We start from the raw sequence: 22284 nt of genomic DNA, 5'->3' as shown, positions 1-22284 counted from the left end.
ATTTATTTTAAAAATAAAATTCATTTTATTTTAAATAAATTTTATATTTAATATAAAATGTATAAAAAATTTATTTATAAATAAATTCTATTATGAAATTTATTTATAAATAAATTCTATTATGAAATTTATTTATAAATGTAATAAACTTTATTATATAATTCAATCAAACAGGATTTTAATAGTTAAAATTTGTGAAAATTTTAAATTAATATAAATAATGAGTGAATTCTATAAAACTAACAAATCCTATGTACTATACTTTATTATTTTCAATAAATCTACATAATTTTGAATGTTTTCATATAACGTTTTTATTTTGAAAAAATATATATAATTTAAAATTTTTACGAATTTTATCTTATTAGAAATTTATATATAATCGACATAGTTTTAATTAAAACTACATCGTTTGGATGTACAGGGACAAACAAGCCCTAAATCACATATGTCTTGCACTAATCCCGATATCCAGCCGCCTACCTTCCCCTTCTTCTCTGCTCTTCCCTTTTATCTTCTCTCAGCCTCCTTCGAACGCAGACGACTGCCTTGTCTCAGTTACATGCTCTGAGGTGGGACTTGCTAATTTTAAAAAAATATCACAGATTTCTTCCCTCTAACACTGATTTCAGGTGTCTTAGCCACATCTGAGTATCTTTGATTCATACTATGGGTACTCAAAAGCATACTAATGAACTGCTTTGAGCATATGATTTTAGGCCTTAATTTTGGGCTTTTTTCTTTATCAATTAGGTTTATATTGGTTTTAGCTATTTTTACGCAATTTGTTATTGGTTAATGTGATGTGAAGCTCTTATTTATTTATTTTATATCCCTTCCTTATGTGCAGATGAATAGGGAGAAACTTATGAAGATGGCTGGTGCCGTTCGCACGGGTGGGAAGGGCAGCATGAGAAGGTGGGATGTGTATTCCAATTTCTAACTATGAAATTTATCTCATAATGTATGCTAAATCAAGTTTTATCAAGTAGCTTAAACAAAAAAAGAAAGGTAATAGCTTTAAATTTTACAAGGGAATAAGTCTTTTATAGTGCCACTATTCAGCTGAATATGATAATGGGTGGAATCCTTGTATCAGGTTTCTATATGTTTGCTTGCTCTGATTTTTTCTGACTTTTAATTTTGCCATTTGGGCACTGTTTAAATGTTCTTATGAATGGTTTGGCTCCGGCTGCAATGAGTTTCTGGTAGTACTTGGTTGCAAATATTCTTTTAAATCTTTGTTCCTTACCACAGAAAGAAGAAGGCTGTACACAAGACAACCACCACAGATGATAAAAGGCTTCAGAGCACACTGAAGAGAATAGGAGTGAATGCTATTCCTGCAATTGAGGAAGTCAACATATTCAAGGATGACATTGTTATCCAGTTTGTAAACCCCAAAGGTGAAGGCTGCTTCTGCTCATGGATTGATTTTTTTCACATTTCTCATGCTGCTCTTAGTAATCTATCTTTTCAATTTTCATTTCAGTTCAAGCATCCATTGCTGCCAATACATGGGTTGTCAGTGGCTCTCCACAGACTAAGAGTATGGCTCTAATACTCGCATCACTTGTAGACATGCCATGACTTTTGTTTCCGTTGCTTGGATTTGCTATGATTTTTTTTTTTTTTAAGACATGCTTGTGGTTGTGGCCTGCCCTTGACCCTAAGAAGGTTAGCAGATAGCATTATCATGTGAATTATTACTGAAGAGGCCATGATAAAGGAATAAAAATAAAAATAAGAATGTTATAAAAGGTGATACATTAAGGGAAAAATAAAAAAGATGTTTCCTAATCATTATTGAGTTGTTTTAATAACATCAAAGTAGGACAGATAAGAAGTGTTGGGTGGAAGTCATAGATAAATAAATGAAATATCAGTAAAGTTTGATTAAATGGATTTGTATAGATTTAACAGCTATAGATAAGTGATAAAAGGATGGATAATAAGTTTGAGACTTTAGTGATTGTCACTGGTATGATTAAGAATGAAAACAAGATGAACCAAATCAGGCTTGACTATTTATGGCTTTTTTGTTGTATATCTGCACTATAATTATGTCAAAAAACGTATGTAGGAAAAAGTTTAGTCAAATTTGATGTTAATTGATCAATGAGTTCATTTTTCATAAGCATTTCAGGAAACAAGAATAAATATGGGACTCCTATGAAATTGTTTGTGAAATAACAGAAAAGTTTGAAGATTCTGAACCTTTGAATTTTTTGTGCCCATAGTTCATTAAAGTTGCCTTACGGCTCAAAGGGGTCTTGGAGCCTAGGCACAGGAGAGGTGAGATGCACAATTAATAAAATAAAGACACCTAATCTTACATAAAAGAGCTGTTCATATTAATAGCATAAAACAATTAGAATTCATGATATTTTCTTACTAAAACAACTACTTGAAAACTTAATTCTAATAACAATGTAGTGTAATCAGTGATCATCAATTCATGCAAGTAGATTAGTGGGCAGCTGAATCTTCTTAAAAAAGGTGTGAAAATGGGAAAAAAACTGAGAGGATTGAGAGGCAGCAGAGGTAGAATGAGGCTAAGGGAGTGAGGAAAGTTGTAGAATAGATGAGAAAATGAAGGGAAGAAAGGAGTGGGTGAAAGGATGGATAGATGGGAAGCAGCAGAGGTAGACTGAAGAAAAGGGGGTGGGTGAAAGAGTATAATAGATTTAGCAAATTTCATAAGAGACAGACAAAAAAACCTATTATGTAATTTTTTTCCTTTTTGCCTTATATGGGAAATGACAAAAAAGTATCCTGTGGTTTTCCGCATTTTAACTTTAAGGTCTGAGATTAAGTTTGTGACAAAATGATACCCTATGGTTACACACCGTTAGCAAAGAGATTATTATTATTATTATTATTATTATTATTATTATTATTATTATAATAAACGAGCAACGATGTTCATTTTATTTTATTTAGTAGATTATGAATAAAAAAATAAAATTCGCTCTGCATCTCTTTTTTTGCTCTCTCTGTTTTTCCTCTTAAAACCTTCTCTTTCTCTCTCTCTCTTCTTTTCTTCTTTTTCCCCCTGAAATCCGTCCATCTCATGAATAAAGAAAACACTGAAAGACAATCTCCTGCTTGTGAAGAGATCCATCCATGCTACCAAGGATCCAACTGGCTTTTTCAATTGTGAATTTTGGAGAATATGAAGAAGCGGAAGCATGAAAAACACAAGTTTATATTATTAAATTCAAAAATTTTTCACCTAGGGTCACATGCATAATACAAAATTTATTTTTTTATCTATTTGATTTCAATGATAAACAACATATTAAAACTCTTTTAATATGTTTTTGGATCTACATTTGTCATTTAAGATTTTAAAATTAATTAGATTAATTTTAAGAACCCTAGATTAGATCAAGAACAAGTGCACTAACCTCTTGATGCACTGCAGTGTGTTTGTCACCTTTGGGATGCGTCTTTAGGACACTAGATGTTGTCCCTTTAGCTTGTCCACACCAAGATCGCCTATGGCAGCCCTTGAACAGCTTCTAAAGCTTTTTCTATGAATTAGAAAATCAAGTTTTACCTTTTAAGAGATTACAGATGTAAATAGGACACTAGAAACAATTTCTAGTATTTTTTTTTTCAAGAGATTGTTTGCTAATCTCTTTGAATTGATGATAGATGAAGAAGAAGAGAGGGAGAGGCAGCCAAGGGGTGGCAGCACCTTTGAGAATATAGCAGCTTGTGTATTTTATTCTTTCATCCTTACACTTATATAGTTAGGTAACCACTTAAAATCCTTGCCACATGTCACCTTCTGATTGGCTATAGGTTTAATTGATCCAATCACATTGTGCCAAGTGTCAAACCTATATTTAATCTTAATTTTAGTCATCTTACATGATTAAAAGACATTTGGCAAACTTATGTGTAGTACCATGTGTTACCATCTCATGGTGCCACATGTCACCCTGTGAAATAACGAAAATACCCCCGTGTCTTAATTTTGAGTTCTCAATCCAAAATAATTATTTCTCTTCTTCTAATCTATTTATATCAAATATAAATTAATTAATTAATCTCTATTAATTAATTTCTCATTAATTAAATTCATATTTAAACTCTTTATCTAATAACCTAGATTTGGTTTAAAGTCATGCTAGGGATTTTGCAATCTAATTGCAAACCAAACCTATTTAATTAATCAATTAAACTCTTTAATTAATTAATTAAATCACATTTAATTTGGTGATTACTTGTGTATGTGTGTGACTTACTAGGCTCATCACTAATTGGCAATGAGACATGATATCAACTCTTAATATCATTAGAACTCTTTCTTACCATAAATGATTTCTCTAAATCATTTTACGTACCTCATAGACCATGGTTAACACCTAGCATAGCATGCCATGGCCACCCAATTAGTAATAAGGTTTACCTTAAATGAACCTATAATCATATGTTACCATGCACTAGAATCTCTCTGTTACAAAATCCCAACTCAAGCTGGAGTCATGGTTTATGTCAAACTCCATTTGCTATGAATATTATGTTCTCTTTTAATTCGAGTTCTTGATTAAAAGATTTTCTCATCAGAAACTCTTTTTTGATTAAATCTATCTGTCCTGGCGAGGAACTTGAAATATCAAGAACAATTAAATGAACATAGGATTTTATCCCTATTTACTTAGAGGAACAGATTCCATCTTGATCAACACCTACCTCCATATATAACTAGTAGGAGCCAACACATGCCCATATACCCATACACAGTACAAGTATGAAAGTAATATCAAACTCAAACCGCCTATATACAAGATAACTGTGCTATTTCAGGTCTAAAGATTTTATGCGCTAATATGATTTATGACAATGCATTGACAAGAGTAAACTCCATGTGCTTGTCATAAGTGTCATTGGTTCGGCCTACTTATCATGTATAAGTGCCTATCATGTTTGTTATATGGCATGAGATTCATCATTCCATCTTATTTACATCTCATATAAATAACTTGGGAACAAATATAATTATAATCTTTGTGGATAAGTCATGTCTTTATTGTGAAGTATCTTCGATTGTGAGCCTATTTATGATACTTTGTGCTAGATATACTGTCACTCATATTCTTAACAACTTAAGAATAGAATTTCTAACAAAATATCAATGGACTTTTTCTATTACACATAAATATATTATGTAAACGGAAAAGTGAAAATGCCTTTTATTAATAAAACATGTATAAGATACAATACTAAATGATATATTCTAGAGCATACTACTAATAATTTCTCACTAGCACTAGAGCCATTCATTACAATATCTTAGACCCATCTTCTCAAGATGTCGGTCTAACTGAGCTTGTGATAAAGGCTTAGTGAACGAATCAGCTGGATTTTCAGCTGATGCTATTTTCTGCATGGCTGTATCGCCTTGCCCAACTATCTCTCTGATAATGCGGTAGCGCCTTTCTATGTGTTTGGATTTCTAGTGAGATTGGGGTTCCTTATATCCAAACAGTTTCTTTTGCAGTATTTGATGCAGCAATATACTCAGCATCTGTAGTGGAACCTGTAGTCGTACTCTATTTGGAACTCTTCCAACTGACTTCAACTCCATTACCACTGTTATCAAAGAGGCGCGCCCCAGGCGCAAGGCTCACCAGGAGCAGCCCCAGGCGCCTTTGGACAGCCAAGGCGCACCACCTCACTGAGGTGCACCGAGGTGCAGCGAGACACGAGGCACGCCCTAATGAGGCAAGGCGTGCCCTAATGAGGCAAGGCGCTGGATATAAAGCTAGGTTGCTAGGGTTTTTTTTTTAAGATAAGAGTTGCAGAGATGAGAATGTTAAGGTGGATGAGTGGCCATATTAGACTAGATAAAGTCCGTAATGAGAGTATTAGAGAAAAGGTAGGAGTGGTGCCAATGGAAGATAAGTTGAGAGAAGGGAGATCGAGGTGGTTTGGTCATGTGAAGCTTAGACATACGGAGGCTCCAGTTAGACAAGTAGAGCACATTAGGTTAGAGAATAGAAAGAAAAAAAAGGGGTAGATCTAAATTGACTTGGAGGAGAGTAATACAACATGACTTAGAAGCATTACACATTTCTAAGAATTTAACCCAAAATCGTTTAGAGTGGAGAAAGCGAATTCATATAGCCGACTCCAAATTTTTGGGATAAAGGCTTAGTTGAGTTGAGTTGAGTTGTTGTCTAGCAGCCAGCAGCCAGTAAAAATGAAAAAAAAGAAGAGGAAAAGAAGAAGAAGAAGAAGAAGAAGAAGAGTGAAGGGAGAGATCAAACAACCTGGTATGTATTTTTTCTTATTATTTTCTTATTCTTCTTCTTCTTCTTCTTCTCCTCTCGCTCTCCTCTGCTCTCTTCCCTGTGCTGCATTTTTTTCTTTTTGTTTCAGTTTTTTTTTTTTTTTTTTTTTTTTTTTTTGCTGCCAATGACATGCTTTCTCTTTCTCTCTCTCTCTCTCTCTCCCTTTCCTGTGCTGGGTATTCTTTTTCTGCTTCTTTTTTTTTTTGGACTGCTATGCTCTCTCTCTCTCTCTCTCTCTCTCTCTCTCTCTCTCTCTCTCTCTCTCTCCCCTGCAGTGTTCCTGCACTGTTTCTACACTGCACTTTCTTTTTCTGCATTTTTTTTTGGTTGCCATCCTCTCTCTCTTTCCTGCACTGTTCCTACACTACACTTTCTTCTTCTACATCTTTTTTTTTTGCTGCCAATGCCATGCTCTCTCTGTTTTGGTTTCTGCACTGTTACAGCAGCTGCAATTTTTTATTTTTTTCTTTTTCATGCTCTTTCTTTAGTCTTGAAAGATGAGTACGAGGAGAATAATGAAGAAGATGAAGAGGATTTTGATATTTCTATTGATGTGGATTGAACATTTAGTAGTTTACTAGTTTATTAAACTTTAATTTTTAGTAGTTTATTAGTGTTTTTAACTTTTAATAGTTTATTTTTATCTCGTTTGGATTATAAACTAATTATTACTTGTATATTTGTTAGTTATTATTATATAGTTTTATGTTACTTGAGATGTGATAGCATAATTATAATTTTTTTTTATTTTTAATATATATTTTTTATTTTTGCGCCTTGGCTCTCTTGGGCACGCGTCTGCGCCTAGGCTTCAAGACACCTTGGCGCTTTGGTGCGCCTTAAGCCTTTGATAACTATGTCTATTACAAATGAATACATACCCAGAGGTAGACTTTCTATCATCGATATCTGATTGGAATTCAGAATCAGTATAACCATCTAATTGCAAGTCTTCACCTCCATAAATCAAGAATAAATCCTTAGTTCTTCTCAAGTACTTAAGGATATTCTTGACAGCTATCCAGTGTTCCAAACTTGGATTGGATTGATACCTGCTAGTCAAACTAACAGCATATGCGATTTCCGGCCTAGTACACAACATTGCATACATTAAACTTCCAATAGCCGAAGCATATGGAATCCTGGCCATTTTATCTTTTCCTTCAGGTGTCTTTGGAGACATTTCTTTAGAAAGGTGGATACCATGTCTCACTGGTAACAATCCTCTCTTGGAATCAAGCATGTTAAACCTCTTTAACACCTTTTCCAAGTATAGACTTCAGGATAAATCAATTATTCTTTTCGTTCTATCTCTATAGATGCGAATCCTAAGAATATAGGTTGCCTCCCCTAAGTCTGTCATGGAGAATGTATTTGACAACTATACCTTTACAGTTGTCAACATACCTGTGTCATTACCCATCAACAGTATGTCATCCACATATAAGACAATGAAAGTGATAGCAGTATTACTAACCTTCTTATATACACATAGCTCATCCTCATTTTTGATAAAACCAAATAATTTAATGGTTTTATTAAAATGGATGTTCTAACTCCTCGAAGCTTGTTTCAACCCATAAATGGATCGCTTTAGCTTGCATAACTTGGAACCATCTTGAGATTCAAAACTCCTAAGTTGTTTCATGAAAATGTTTTCTTCAATGTATCCATCGAGAAAAGCTGTTTTGACATCCATCTGCCAAAAATAATCATAGTATGCAGCTATTGTTAATAGAATCCTAATTAATTTAAGCATGGCAACAGGCGAGAAAGTTTCCTCATAGTCGATTCCTTGCCTTTGGCGAAACCCTTTCGCTACTAGCCTTGTCTTATAGGTCTCTACCTTTCCATCAGAATCAATTTTCTTCTTGAAAACCCATTTGTTCCCCTATAGGTACAATACCTTCAGGTGGGTCAACAAGATCCCAAACTTGATTCTAATACATGGAATCAATTTCGGATTTCATAGCATCAATCCATTTTGAAGAGTCTATATCTGATATAGCTTCTTCATAGGTAAGTGGATCATCTCCATGATCTACTTCTTCATGAGTAGACAACTTTTGTTCTTCTCCATGAGTAGACAACTCTTGTTCTTCTTCATGAAGGAAACCATATCTCACTGGTGGGTGAGATACCCTGGTTGTTCTACGAGGAACAGCTGTAGATGTTTCATCAATAGGTGTAGATTGACTAGATGGATCTATATCCATCTGAACTGTTGGTTGGTCAGATTTCTCCAATTCTAACTTTGTTTGCCTTTCTTTGCCTCCTTCTTGAACAAACTGTTGTTCAAGAAATGTGGCATCTCTACTTACCACAACCTTTTGTGATGTAGGCAAATAAAAATAGTATCCAAAACTATCTTTTGGATATCCAACAAATCGATCCTTTTCTGATCTGGTTTCCAATTTATTAGTGTTCATCTTTTTTGATATAAGCTGGACAATCCTAAATCTTAACATGCTTAAGACTTAATTTTCTTCCATGCCATATCTCATAAGGTGTGGAAGAAAGTGATTTTGATGGAATTCTATTCAGAATATACAAAGCTGATTCTAATGCAAATCTCCAAAAAGAGATTGGCATATCAGTATAGCTCATCATACTACGTACCATATCCAATAAGGTATGATTTCTCCTTTCAGATATATCATTTAGCTGTGGTGTTCCTGGAGGAGTCAGCTGGAAAACAATGCCATGCTCTCTCAAGTATTCATCAAATTCAGTACTCAAGTATTCACCTCCAAGATCTGATCGAAGAGCTTTAATACTTTTTTCTGTTTGATTTTTTACTTCAGATTTAAATTCTTTGAACTTTTCAAAGGATTCATATTTGTATTTCATCAAATACAAATACCCAAACCTTGATTTATCATCAGTAAAGGTAATAAAGTAATAAAAATCGCCTCTAGCCATTTCTCTAAATGGGTCACATACATTACTATGTATTAGTTCCTAAATATTTTCAGCTCTTAGTCCTTGTCCAACAAAGTGTGATCTAGTCATTTTGCCCTGAAGGCAGGATTCACAAGTTGGAGTAGGCTCAGAGCCCAATGAGGATAAAAATTCCTGTTTTCTTGAGTTTTGCAATCCTATCTTCTGTAACATGACCTAATCTTAAGTGCCAAATATATTTTGAACTTGAGTTGATTTTCATCATGGCATTGCATTCTTTTAAATTGCTATACTCTGGGCAGTTCCCTTTCTAGTGCCCATCTTGCTGACAGTGGAAACACTTTCCTTTGTCTTTGTCAGCTTTGATCTTTGTTTTTCTGTTTAGCTATGTTCTTGGAAGATCCTGGAAGTTGAGGTTTCTTTTTCTAATTGCCCTTCTTCTTGTTGGACTTTCCAGCAGAAGAAGATGCAATCAAAACTACCTCTTCTCCTTTATTGCCCGACATATTCTTTTGGACAATAACCAGCATGTTGAGTAAATCAGCCAATGTGCATTCTTGTTTAGTCATATGGAAATTTGTCACAAAATTCCCAAATGTCTCAGGTAGGGACTGAAGGATCCAATCCGTCTGTAGTTGGAAATCCATGTTGAAGTCAAGATGTTCCAACTGCTCAATTAGCCGAATCATCTTGTGGACATGATCCCCAATATTATGTCCTTCAGACATCCTCATGCGGAACAGCTGTCTAGATATCTCATACCTAGCATTCCTGCTGTGCTCACCATACAACTCTTGTAGGTGAAGGAGGATCTCACTCGCACTCTGCATGTTTTCATGCTGCTTCTGTAACTCATTACTTATAGAAGTAAGCATGTAACACTTAGCTCTCATATCATGCTCCTTCCACTTGTCCAAAGTTTCATGTTCCTCTAGAGTGGCCTTTGGAGGTAAGGGACCAGGAACATTTGAATTTAGAACATATCCTATATGTTCAAGGTTCAGGACAAGTTTCAAATTCCATAGTCAATCAGACAGATTTAGTCCTGTCAACCTATTGCAATCAAGTATGCTTGCAAGGATATTGGATGGTGGTGGTTGTTCTGTGCTCATTATTATCAGAAAATTAACTGCAGAAAATAACCATATTAATTAGTAAATGTATCATGTAATTAACCAAAATGATTATGGTCTTTTAATCAAATTGGTCCTCCCACTAACTTAGCGAATCCTACACTTCCAAAGTAAAAAACGGAAATCCTAGTTGGATGGATTTATAGTGGGTGATTGAATTCTTATAATTCTATTGATCATCCTCAGGTACATCCATTATTGGAATTACAATAAACTATAAGTGAGCAACTCCTTGCCCATCATATCTCATGTGAGGTTCAATCCTTTACCTAGCCCTAAATGCTCAAAATCTCAGGTGCATCCATTATTGACTTATCTTGCGTTAGTTAAGTTGATCCCATTGAGCCAGTAATTATGCAAATAATTTTAATGTCCTCGGGTACATCCAATATTGGCCACCAAACCATTTACATATTTACAACATCTCATGCTTAACAATTATTCTTAAGAAAATCTCTTAAATTAATTGCATCTTATGCAAGTATTTAAAATTTCTTAAAATAATTGCCTCAATGGAGGGCTCATGTTATAATTACTTTAATTATAGCATTTCCAACTTAATCATTTGTTTGGAAGATTTTATGGTCATTCTAATTACTATTAAGGTATCACTTTGCACATTATCTATTTAGCATGCATATATCATATACTTGTATACATTCCCATACATCTCATGCATTCATGGATAAACAGTAAATATGGTATGATCATGGACTTTCTAAGGGATTCAATTCTGAGCCACCAAGAATTGAATCAGGGTATTCCTAGGTGCATTTCATTCATTCATTTTACAAGAGTTATTGAAGGAGTACATAATCAACACTTGATCTTGAATCCCACTTGTCCCACCAGTGCTCTTGACCTCCTTGATCTTCTTGCAATCCAATTACATAGTAACCCTTGGCATACCAAGGCGAATTTACAAAAACTAAATAAATGAAATTACAACCCAAAAATTATTACAACCTTAATAATACATGCTCAAAAATAAATTAAAATAAATTAATTAATTTAAAATCCCAAAGAAACATAAAAGAAATAAATTCAATCACATTGGTCTTTTATAGTCCATGATCATCCATCATGCATATCACTATTTAACAATTAAATAAAATATACATACTTAAATTAAATTGAATATCTCATATTCAACTTAAAAAACCAGATTTGAATATGATTCAAACAAATTTAAAAATTCAGATTTGAATCACATTCAAACAAATTTAAAAATTCAAATTTGAATCACATTCAAATAATCTTTTTTTTTTAAAAAAAATTCAGATTTGAATCATATTCAAACAATTTTTAAAATTCAGATTTGAATCACATTCAAATCACTTTAAAAATTCAGATTTGAATAACATTCAAACAACTTTAAAAATTCAGATTTGAATCACATTCAAACAATTTTTAAAATTCAGATTTGAATAACATTCAAATAATTTTTAAAATTCAGATCTGAATTAAAATTTAATTGTATGATTAAAAATTCTAAGTAAACACTTTAATTAGTCATGGGCCTAATTATGGGCCTTTGAATCCAAGCCCACAAACAAGCCCAAAGCCATGCGCATGGTTGGATGCACCAAACCATGCGCATCAATGGAGTTCACCTCCATGTCGCCACTTTGACCTTGCAAACAGCAATGAATTAATCATCTCATGATCAAATCACACAATTGAATCATATAAACAACAATTTAAATGGCAAATATAGTGGCTCTGATACCAATTGAAGTAGCGGAAGCATGAAAAACACAAGTTTATATCATTGAATTCAAAAATTTTTCTCCTAGGGTCACATGCATCATGCAAGACTTATTTTTTATCTATTTGATTTCAATGATAAACAACATATTAAAACTCTTTTAATATGTTTTTGGATCTACATTTACCATTTAAGATTTTAGAATTAATCAGATTAATTTTAAGAACCCTAGATAAGATCAAGAACAAGTGCACTAACCTCTTGATGCACTGCAGTGTGTTTGTCACCTTTGGGATGCGTCTTTAGGACACCAAATGTTGTCCCTCTAGCTTGTCCGCACCAAGATCACCTATGGCAGCCCTTGAACAGCTTCTAAAGCTTTTTCTATGAATTAGAAAATTAAATTTTGCCTTTTAAGAGATTACAGATGTAAACAGGACACTAGAAATTTCTAGTATTTTTTTTTTTTTAAGAGATTGTTTGCTAATCTCTTTGAATTGATGAGAGATGAAGAAGAAGAGAGGGAGAGGCAGCCAAGGGGTGGCGGCACCTTTGAGAATAAGCTGCTTGTGTATTTTGTTCTTTCATCCTTACACTTATATAGTTAGGTCATCACTTAAAACCCTTGCCACATGTTACCTTCTGATTGGCTATAGGTTTAATTGACCCAATCACATTGTGCCAAGTGTTAAACCTATATTTAATCTTAATTTTAATCATCTTACATGATTAAAAGACATTTGGCAAGCTTATGTGTAGTGCCATGTGTTACCATCTCATGGTGCCACATGTCACCTTGTGAAATAACCAAAATACCCCTGTGTCTTAATTTTGAGTTCTCAACCCAAATAATTATTTCTCTTCTTTTAATCAATTTATATCAAATATAAATTAATTAATTAATCTCTATTAATTAATTTCTCATTAATTAAATTCATATTTAAACTCTTTAAATATAAATTTAACTTAGATTATACATTTAATAACCTAGATTTGGTTTCAAGTCATGCTAGGGACTTTGCAATCTAATTGCAAATCAAATCTATTTAATTAATCAATTAAACTCTTTAATTAATTAATTAAATCACATTTAATTTGGTGATTACTTGTGTATGTGTGTGACTTACTAGGCTCATCACTAATTGGCAATGAGACATGATATTAACTCTTAATATCATTAGAACTCTTTCTTACCACAAATGATTTCTCTAAATCATTTTATGCACCTCATAGACCATGGTTAACACCTTGCAGAGCATGCTATGGCCACCCAATTAGTAATAAGGTTTACTTTAAATGAACCTATAATCATATGTTACCATGTACTAGAATCTCTCTGTTACAAAATTCCAACTCAAGCTGGAGTCGTGGTTCATGTCAAACTCCATTTGCTATGAATATTATGTTCTCTTTTAATTCCAGTTCTTGATTAAAAGATTTTCTTATCAGAAACTCTTTTCTGATTAAATCTATATGTCCTGACGAGGAACTTGAAATATCAAGAACAATTAAATGAACATAGGATTTTATCCCTATTTACTTAGAGGAATAGATTTCATCTTGATCAACACCTACCTCCATATATAACTAGTAGGAGCCAATACATGCCCATATACCCATACACAGTACAAGTATGAAAGTAGTATCAAACTCAAACCACTTATATACAAGATAACTGTGCTATCTTAGGTCTAAAGATTATATGCACTAATATAATTTATGACAATGCATTGACAAGAGTAAACTTCATGTGCTTGTCATAAGTGTCACTGGTTCGGCCTGCTTATCATGGATAAGTGCCTATCATGTTTGTTGTATGGCATGAGATTCACCATTCCATCTTATTTGCATCTCATATAAATAACTTGGGAACAAAAATGATTACAATCTTTCTGGATAAGTCATGTCCTTATTGTGAAGTATCCTCGATTGTGAACCTATTTATGATACTTTGTGCTAGAAATACTGTCACTCATATTCTTAACAACTTAAGAATAGAATTTCTAATAAAATATCAATGGACTTTTTCTATTACACATAAATATATTATGTAAATGGAAAAGTGAAAATGCCTTTTATTGATAAAACATGTACAAGATACATACTAAATGATAAGTTCTAGGGCATACTACTAACAGAATAAGAAGCACAATACCCCTTCTGATAGGTCTAAAAAGGGAGCTCAAGATGATATGGAAATAGGCAAAATTGTTGCAGGTCGTTCATCACCATATTATCATCTATTGATGAGTAATTAATGTAAGCTTTCAATAGAAAAGGCGGAATTATCCAAGTATAGAAGAAATAACTGAAAAAAGATTCATAGTCCTACTCTAAAATATGAGCTGACGAAAACATAAGTTAGTTTGTAAAGCTTGAAAAGGACTGAAACAAGAATGAGGAAGTTTGTTTAGCTGTGCACGCAAATAGCTTCCTTAATGAACAAAAAATTTATTCTGGTCCAACACACGTTGAGCCCATTGTTTTGCAAGGAGTCACTGCTCTTCTGTAAACATGCTGTAAAGTTGAAGGGATATGGTATCATAAGCACAGCAGGTGGGACAGGAAGGGGTGAAGGTGGTGTTGGTGGAAGAATTTCTCTTGATTGTAACAGTATACATGAAGATGTGACAGTCACTCTTCATGGTGGCTGGAGTATTGGTTGTCCTACAAATGTTGGTGTAGCTGGTACATTTTTTAGTGTAGATTTACTGAGTTTAAGAGTTTGGCAATGACAATGTGATGACAAAAGTGAAAAGCCCTTGATTTTCCTACTACACTTCTGTGGTCAAATGTTTTTGTGGAGAACAATGCAAAGTTTATGGTTTCTTTTAGTAATATTTAGCATATCTAAAAGTATGATCACTTTTTCATTCTCTGTATCATCTTAAAAATTGTATATTTGAGGAGTGGAAACCTAGTGAGAGACGAAGCTTTGTGAGGAAAAAGGCCCCATAGGAGCAAAAGCCACGGTGCGCGTCTCCTTCTATACCAACTATGCGAAGACATTTAAGAAGCTCCATCATCTCTTTGAGAAGGAGCATTTGATGTAGAGCTGAAGTTGGCGGGGGAGTATGGATTGTGGTGGTGCATGAGAGAGCTGTAGAGGGTTCAATATCCATTGATCCTCATTTGTAATGCTGCTAGAATGCTTTTGACTCTTGATGAGAAGAACCCTTGCTGGATCTTTGAGGGTGAGGCTCTTCTCTGCAGGATGAGCTGCTATGTTCTATTGGATGAGAGTCAGAACAAGCTTGATTATGTCTTGGCCTTGACTGTGGAGAATTTCCTTAGCACCACCTGCAAACACTTGTCTTCAAGTCTAGTATGGCAAGCCACCGTGCTCGAGTTCTAATCGAGTAAAGCCATTTCAGTGTTGGAAGGCAGGTGGTTAACATCCCATCTTTCATGGTGAGGATTGATTCACAAAAGCACATTGATTTCTCCTTGAAAAGTCCATTTGGTGGTGGGTGTCCTAGAAGAGTGAAGAGAGAACCAGAGAGTAGCTAGCAAGAAGTTCTGTTGGAGATGGAGATGAAGAGGATGGAGAATGAGTTATGAGTTCAAGAACATGCTAGTAAAACGTGTTGCTATTCAACATTACTGCATTGTTGTTTTGGTTTCTAAACTTTAATATTGGGTTTGTTTTGTGACTGGTTAAATTATGTATCCAAAAAATTAAAAAAAAAAAGATAGTAGATTTGATGCTCATGGAGTCAACATCAGGAGGGACTTGAGCACCCAAACCTGTGTAGTGGAGAACCAAGTCTAGTAGCAGTATGAACAGAAGCATCGTTAGCATTGCAAGGCCAAGTAGATGTATCATTTCAAGCTCTACTGAGCAAGTATGAGTCGCCGAAGAGATGATTGGACTGCGTTTTCACAGTACTTAAAAAACCACAAGCCACCATTAACGTTGGATCAAAACAGACCAAAACTGCCAGAAACAAGGCACCAGAGACTGGTTCAGAAAGGTATCTGGGCTTTAGAGCCTGAGAGAGAGGAGAGAGATTAAGAGATTAAATATTTATTTATTAATTTTATTTTAAATGGGCTTCACATTTTTAATTAAAAATTATTTTTAATTAAAAAATTAATACTACATTAGCAAGTATTAACGGTGTTAGGGTAAAAAACCTTTCTATATGTAACCATAGGGTATTCTTTGTCACAAACTTAACTTCAGAAGTGAAAAGGCGTAAAATCACATAGTACTTTTTTGTAATTTCCCTAATTTAAATCCTATGCATGATCCAATGGGTTATATAAATTGAATCTCCTCAACTACTTTCACAACTTAGTTACTTTTTAGGCTTGATGATGGGATTAGTTTGAAAGCGTGTGTTCACGAATGCTCTCTTTTTCTTCCTGCCCTTCCTTGCATCCTTCTTGTGCAGTTGTTCCTATTTTCCTTCCTCTAGATTTCTTCTCGAATCCCACTGAAGACTATTAAGATATTCAAATCCTAGCCAAGAAATTTTGGCACTTTTTTTTTCCTTTTCTATTTCCAAAAATATAGAAATTATTTTAACATTTCTGAATCCTAAAATTGCAGAAACACAGAACCAAAATGCTTTATGATGTCCCTAATGTGAGATCTAGACCACAATTATAAATTTCTCAAGTCTTTTAATCCTTCTTCCTGAGTCCCATATCGTGTACAATTGAGCTTGCATTGCTTGAGATCTAACGAGTATTCATTTACTTTTTTTCTTCAGAATTGCAAGATATTCTCCCTCAAGTTCTAAGCCATTTGGGTATGCAAATTCCAAATTTTGCTTCGCAGTAGTATCTTGGGAATTTGTTACTTGACTGTCTTTTACTAAATTTTTTAGACTTCTGATATATAGGTCCTGATAATTTGGACAACCTGAAGAAGTTGGCTGAGGAGATCCAGAAGCGGGCACCGGGTGCTGGAGCTACAGCAACTGCAGCACAAGAGGATGATGATGATCAGGTCCCAGATCTTGTGGCTGGGGAGACATTTGAAGCTGCTGCAGAGGAGGGCAATGCTGCTGCTTAGTAAAGATAGAGAGGGATTTTGTGCTATTTTATACACTTCATATGTTTTTCAAGTTCTTGCTTTTGTAGTTATAACTTGATCCTTTATCTTAATCTTTTAGAAACACTGGATGGTTGCTTGATGTTTTTATCCAACGTTTACTTTTTGAGCAATTTCTGATTCGTTGCTGAAATTTTTATGGCGATTTTTAAACCGTTGTGCAACTGAAATTTATTGCTCTTCCTCTGAGCCACGAAGATGAGCCTAGTAATGACAGCAAAAGTATTAATTTATATTTAGAGGGTATTGTGTTTATTATTTATTTTTAATTTTTTACTATAAAATATATTTTTGTACTTATAAATTAATTTAAAAATAAATAATTAGTTATTTAATAAAATTATTTAAAATTAATTTTTAAATAATTTAATTATTTGATTAAAATCTATTTAAAAGTAATTTAATTTGTTGAAATGATAAAAAATGATATATCATTGACATTGAATGTATACATAATATTAAAATTTTTAAAAATTATTAAGATAATATAATTTTTTATTTAATTAAAATAATTTTAAAATAAATAAATAAGTTATAAGTAAAGAGTTTTTGATTTATTTTAAATAGTTAAGGAGTTTTTGATTTATTTTAAGTATTTTTTTAATTTATAAATTAAATTAAATAATAATATATTTATAAGTAGATTTGATGGTTTATAAGTTAAATTAAATATTAATAAATATTAAAAAAAATTAAAAAATCATGATTACTTTTTTTAAGATACAAGTTAAATTAAATTTATGAAATTAAATTAAATATATTGGATAGAAAATTAGTTAATTATTGAACTATATATAAAAAAAAGTTAAGAGTAGTAGTTAATCGATTATTTTAGTTTAGTATTATTAGAATAGTATCAAATTAATTAATTAATTGATATACTAATCAATGTTAAACACATTGATTCTAAAAAATTCTTAATAGAGTGAGTGTTTTTCACTTATTTAGTTATCTCGTTTCAGTTAATTAATTTTAATTTGTTAAAATAAAATTTTTTAATTTAAAATTTATTTTATAAAACTCTTCCTAGTATGATTCCGAGTTTAAAAGAATAAAAGTACCTTTTTATCCTCTTTTCTCTTATCTTTATAATTAAATTAATTAATAAAATTATTAATTATTTTGTTGTAACTAAATTTATTAATAAAATTATTAATTATATATATGTTATTTATTTTTAATTAAAATTTAATTTGTAATAATTTAGAAAAATAATAATAATGTAATAATAAAATTTAAATTTTAAAATAATATTTTATTATTATATGTTGCTTTATCAATATTTTAATTTTTATATAAAACATAAAAATAATAAACAATAAATAATAATTTATAAAATTATTTTAATTGAATATTAATTTAGTGTTAGTTAAAAAATAAAACAAAATGAACATGAAAACAAGACCTTTTTTGGAACAAAATTAAAATTGAGATATTTTAATTCAAGAAATTTAAATTAAGCGATTGAAATGAAATAATAACCTAAGTTGAATAGCAGTCCGTGGAATTTACCCATAAGAGTAGTGTGAATCAAAGGATCATTAGCATTTGACCATAAAAATATGTTGAAAAAGTTATTGAATTTAAGAATTAAATCTTATAACTCGGGCTTAAACCACAGTGAAACTCATCCCATTTTGTGTAGTTCTTGATGCTTCCACGATCAATCTACGCTTGAATCTTAGACTAAATAGACCCAACATCTCCAATGGCAAAATAATTAAAATTATTTTAAATACAAAATTTGTTTTGTAACATCTACCATTTTTTAATATCGAAATTCCTATCGTTGATGAGAATTTCTGGTGAAATTTAGGAATTCACAGAAAATGGAAATAGTGGTAACTATTTATATGTGTGCAAGTGTGTTATGTTTTAGACTCTTTATTGTTTGTTTGTTTGTTTGTTTTTGCAAGTGAATGATAAGGTTTCTTTTTGGGCAGTATGGACTTTGGCAACTGAAGGTCCCTTTACTATCGAGGTTTTCTTCCTAGATTAATGCCTCAATTGACGAAATTTTGATAAAACTCTCAAAATTTTGAGAAAACTCTCAAAATTTGTTCAAAGGAGACCCATTTCTCTCTCTCTCTCTCTCTCTTCCTTGTTCTTCCAAAGAAAGTTGGGTTTAATCATGAGTTTACCTCCTTGGTAAAGTCTTGCATGTCAGAGTTGGAGATTAGTAACCAGTTGAGGAGGAATTTCTTATGAGAGTCAAGTAGATCCTTCAAGTTTTCTCTTTGGAAAGGGAGGAATTGGAGCTGCATGAGGTATTCCCACCTTATGATCTCCAATCCTAAGTTTTGCTAGGTTGCATGTAAGAAACATTAGGTGATATGTTGTGGATTTTGTTTTCTTTTGTTTAAAAGTGGGTTGATGATTTGATTGTGGTTAGGAGTTGATGCATTGTATTTTGATAAACATGCATGTGCAAGGAGAGTCCTTTGGTCAGTTTTAATAGTTCTTATGTGATGGATGAAAGATGTATAAGTGAAATTGGATTCTTTTTTCTTTAAATTGCAAGTTGGAAGAAGTTTTAAGAATCCTTATATTTGGATGCATGAAGCATCCTTGTTGATTTTTGAGTTGTTAGATGAGTTAGGTATGGGTTAGTATGGTTAATTGATGTTTTGGAGTAAAGGATGAAGTTTTGTTTGTGTTTTGGCTTTGGGTTTTCTACAGAATTCAAATTTAAAATTCTGGAAATTCTCAAGTTCGGTTATTGAAAACCATTGGTTTGGTAGCCAGAGTAACTGCTGCTTTTTTGAGAGTTTTTGAAGTTTAAAACTTTGGCAACTGAAGTTTCTTACTTTGACAGCCAAAAGGGCTACTGCCTAAAAAGGCCATTTAAGGTTTAGGACTTTGGTAGCCGAAATTGCTTCTGCCTGCCTTATTTCCTTTTTTTGTTTTAAGGTTCTAAAACTTGTTTTTGGACACCAAAGAGACTTAGAATATGTTGTATGTTACAAATATAGAGTTATAATGATTTGGATAACTCATTAGGGTCTGTCTTTTATAGGATCACACTTGAGGAACCCGAAAGGCTACAGTTAAGGCATAGCTACTATTCGAGATTACGGTGTTCGATAGGTTATAAGAGGTGAGTAATACTAACCTAAACAATGCAAATCTTTTAATTATTTGTAATGAGACTCATAACCATTCACATGCTTCATTTCACGATATTATTAGGTTGTATGTATCTAGAACACGAATATGCTACATTATTACATAATTGTTGTTAATACTTGATAGATGTATGATGACCCACTGATTTCCCTTATGATACGGATATGTTATATGTTATGATCATGCATGATGTTATGTGGTAAAACAAAATGAGGCTTAATAAGTCCTTGGCTCACTATTTATGATAGAGGAAGACCTAAGGAGCGTCATTATGAGCTAGACATATTGGTTATGTTATGTATTTAATGGGAAGTCTTAAAGAGAATCTTTATGAGCTAGACAAATTGGTTATAGAAAATCATTGGTGACAAATCTATCTTATGTGAATTGTTTGTGTTATGCAAACTCAAGAGATTGATGCATTGCATATGTATGAATTAAACAATATGATAAATGAATTGGTTAGTTTACTCATTAAGCTTTCCTAAGCTTATCCCTTTCCCTTAACCCTAGGTGAAGTGTTGTAGGATTAGAGACTTCTATAGGAAAGGCTAGCAAGAGGCAGAAGGTATAGCATGTTACCTTGTATGACTTGACTTCGTATAGTAAACATGTAATTTACGAACTGTTTAGTACTATGCTTGGTTTTAAAAGACAGTAGTATGTAATGTGCAAGTATAAGAATTGTATGTATGTATGCCTAGATCCATAAGCACTTTCTTGTAATTATGCATGAATGAAAGTATGGATTACACTTTAGCATTTTAAGAATGATGTGAAAAGGTTCAAAATTTTTAGGCATTTTAAAACAAAATGTTTTATGTTATGATGGAAATGCTGAAGTGTGATTGCTTATGAGTTTATGGGATTTTGGTTTATATTGAATGAGTAAGGTTTTAGTAGGTTTTTAGGCTTGATCATTACAAAGTTAGTATCAGAGCTCTACATTAGTTGAGTGGACTAAATGCTACTAAAGGTTATAGTAAGGAAAGAAAGAAAATTTGTTAGCTAGCACAGTTAGGAAAATACATATCCATTAGGGTTGTATCCCTATATGTATATGATATCTTTATGTTTCATGCTATGTTATATGATGTTTTGTGTTCATGTGATCTCACATGAAATCTACGACACTTCTTGTTTACTTTCAGAAAATGCGAGGTTTAAGATAGTTCTCAAGGTTGACTGGTGTACCACCCAAAAATAAGGGTATCGGTGAAGAAGCGGAAGCATGAAAATTATTTGATTAGAACATTGAATTCAAAAATTTTCTTCTAGGGTCTCTTGCATCATGCAAGATTCAATTTTTACCTATTGATTTCAATGTTCAATTGCAAATTAAAACTCTTTTAATATGTATTTGGATCTATGTTTGCCATTTAAGATTTTAGAATTAACAGATTAATTCATTAGAATCCTATATTAAATCAAGAACATGTGCACTAACCTTTTGATGCACTGTTGATATGTTTGGTACCTTTGGGAAGCACGTAGGACATTAGATGTTGTCCCTCTAGCTTGTCCACTCCAAGATAACCAATGACAGCCCCTTGAATAGCTTCTCAAGCCTTTCCAATAAATTAGAATGAGGTTTTGCCTTTTAGATAGGTTGCAGATGTATATTAGACACTAGAAACCATTTTTAGCAATTTTAATTCAAGAGAATGTTGGCAATTCTCTTTGAATTGATGAGAGATAAAGAAGAAGAGAGGAAGAGGGATGAGAGGTGATGGCACCTTTTTTGATAAAATCAGAATTCATCCTTTTCCTTTTATAGCTAGGTCACCACTTAAAACCCTTGCCACTTGTCATTTTCTGATTGCATCAGAATTTTAATTGACCAAATCATATTATGCCAAGTGTCAAAACTAGAATTAATCTTGACTTTGATTACTTACCTGATTGGAAGTTAAATGACAAGCTTATGTGTAGTGCCATGTGTCACCACTCATGGTGCCAGATGTCACCCTGTGAAATGACCAAATTACCCCTGTGTCTTAATTTTGAGTTCTCAATCCAAAATAATTATTTCTCTTCTCCTAATCAATT

The 22284-nt window shown here is 32.7% G+C and overlaps 1 protein-coding gene and 1 pseudogene across 1 annotated transcript; both read left to right on the top strand.

Moving 5' to 3' along the window:
• Positions 1-406: 406 nt before the first annotated feature.
• On the top strand, positions 407-17222 carry LOC110669147 (nascent polypeptide-associated complex subunit beta). The gene is made up of 6 exons (XM_021830680.2): positions 407-572; positions 851-918; positions 1258-1406; positions 1493-1549; positions 16766-16804; positions 16898-17222. Exons 1-6 carry the CDS (start codon positions 417-419, stop codon positions 17068-17070), a joined length of 642 nt encoding a protein of 213 aa, XP_021686372.2. The 5' UTR covers positions 407-416; the 3' UTR covers positions 17071-17222.
• Positions 14486-16759, top strand: LOC110635359 (40S ribosomal protein S9-2-like; annotated as a pseudogene).
• Positions 17223-22284: the final 5062 nt, after the last annotated feature.

Source organism: Hevea brasiliensis, chromosome 3 (genome assembly GCF_030052815.1).
Source record: "Hevea brasiliensis isolate MT/VB/25A 57/8 chromosome 3, ASM3005281v1, whole genome shotgun sequence".
Lineage (NCBI taxonomy): Eukaryota > Viridiplantae > Streptophyta > Magnoliopsida > Malpighiales > Euphorbiaceae > Hevea > Hevea brasiliensis.
Note: the sequence above shows the minus strand (reverse complement) of the source record. Positions and strands in the feature narration are given on the sequence as shown.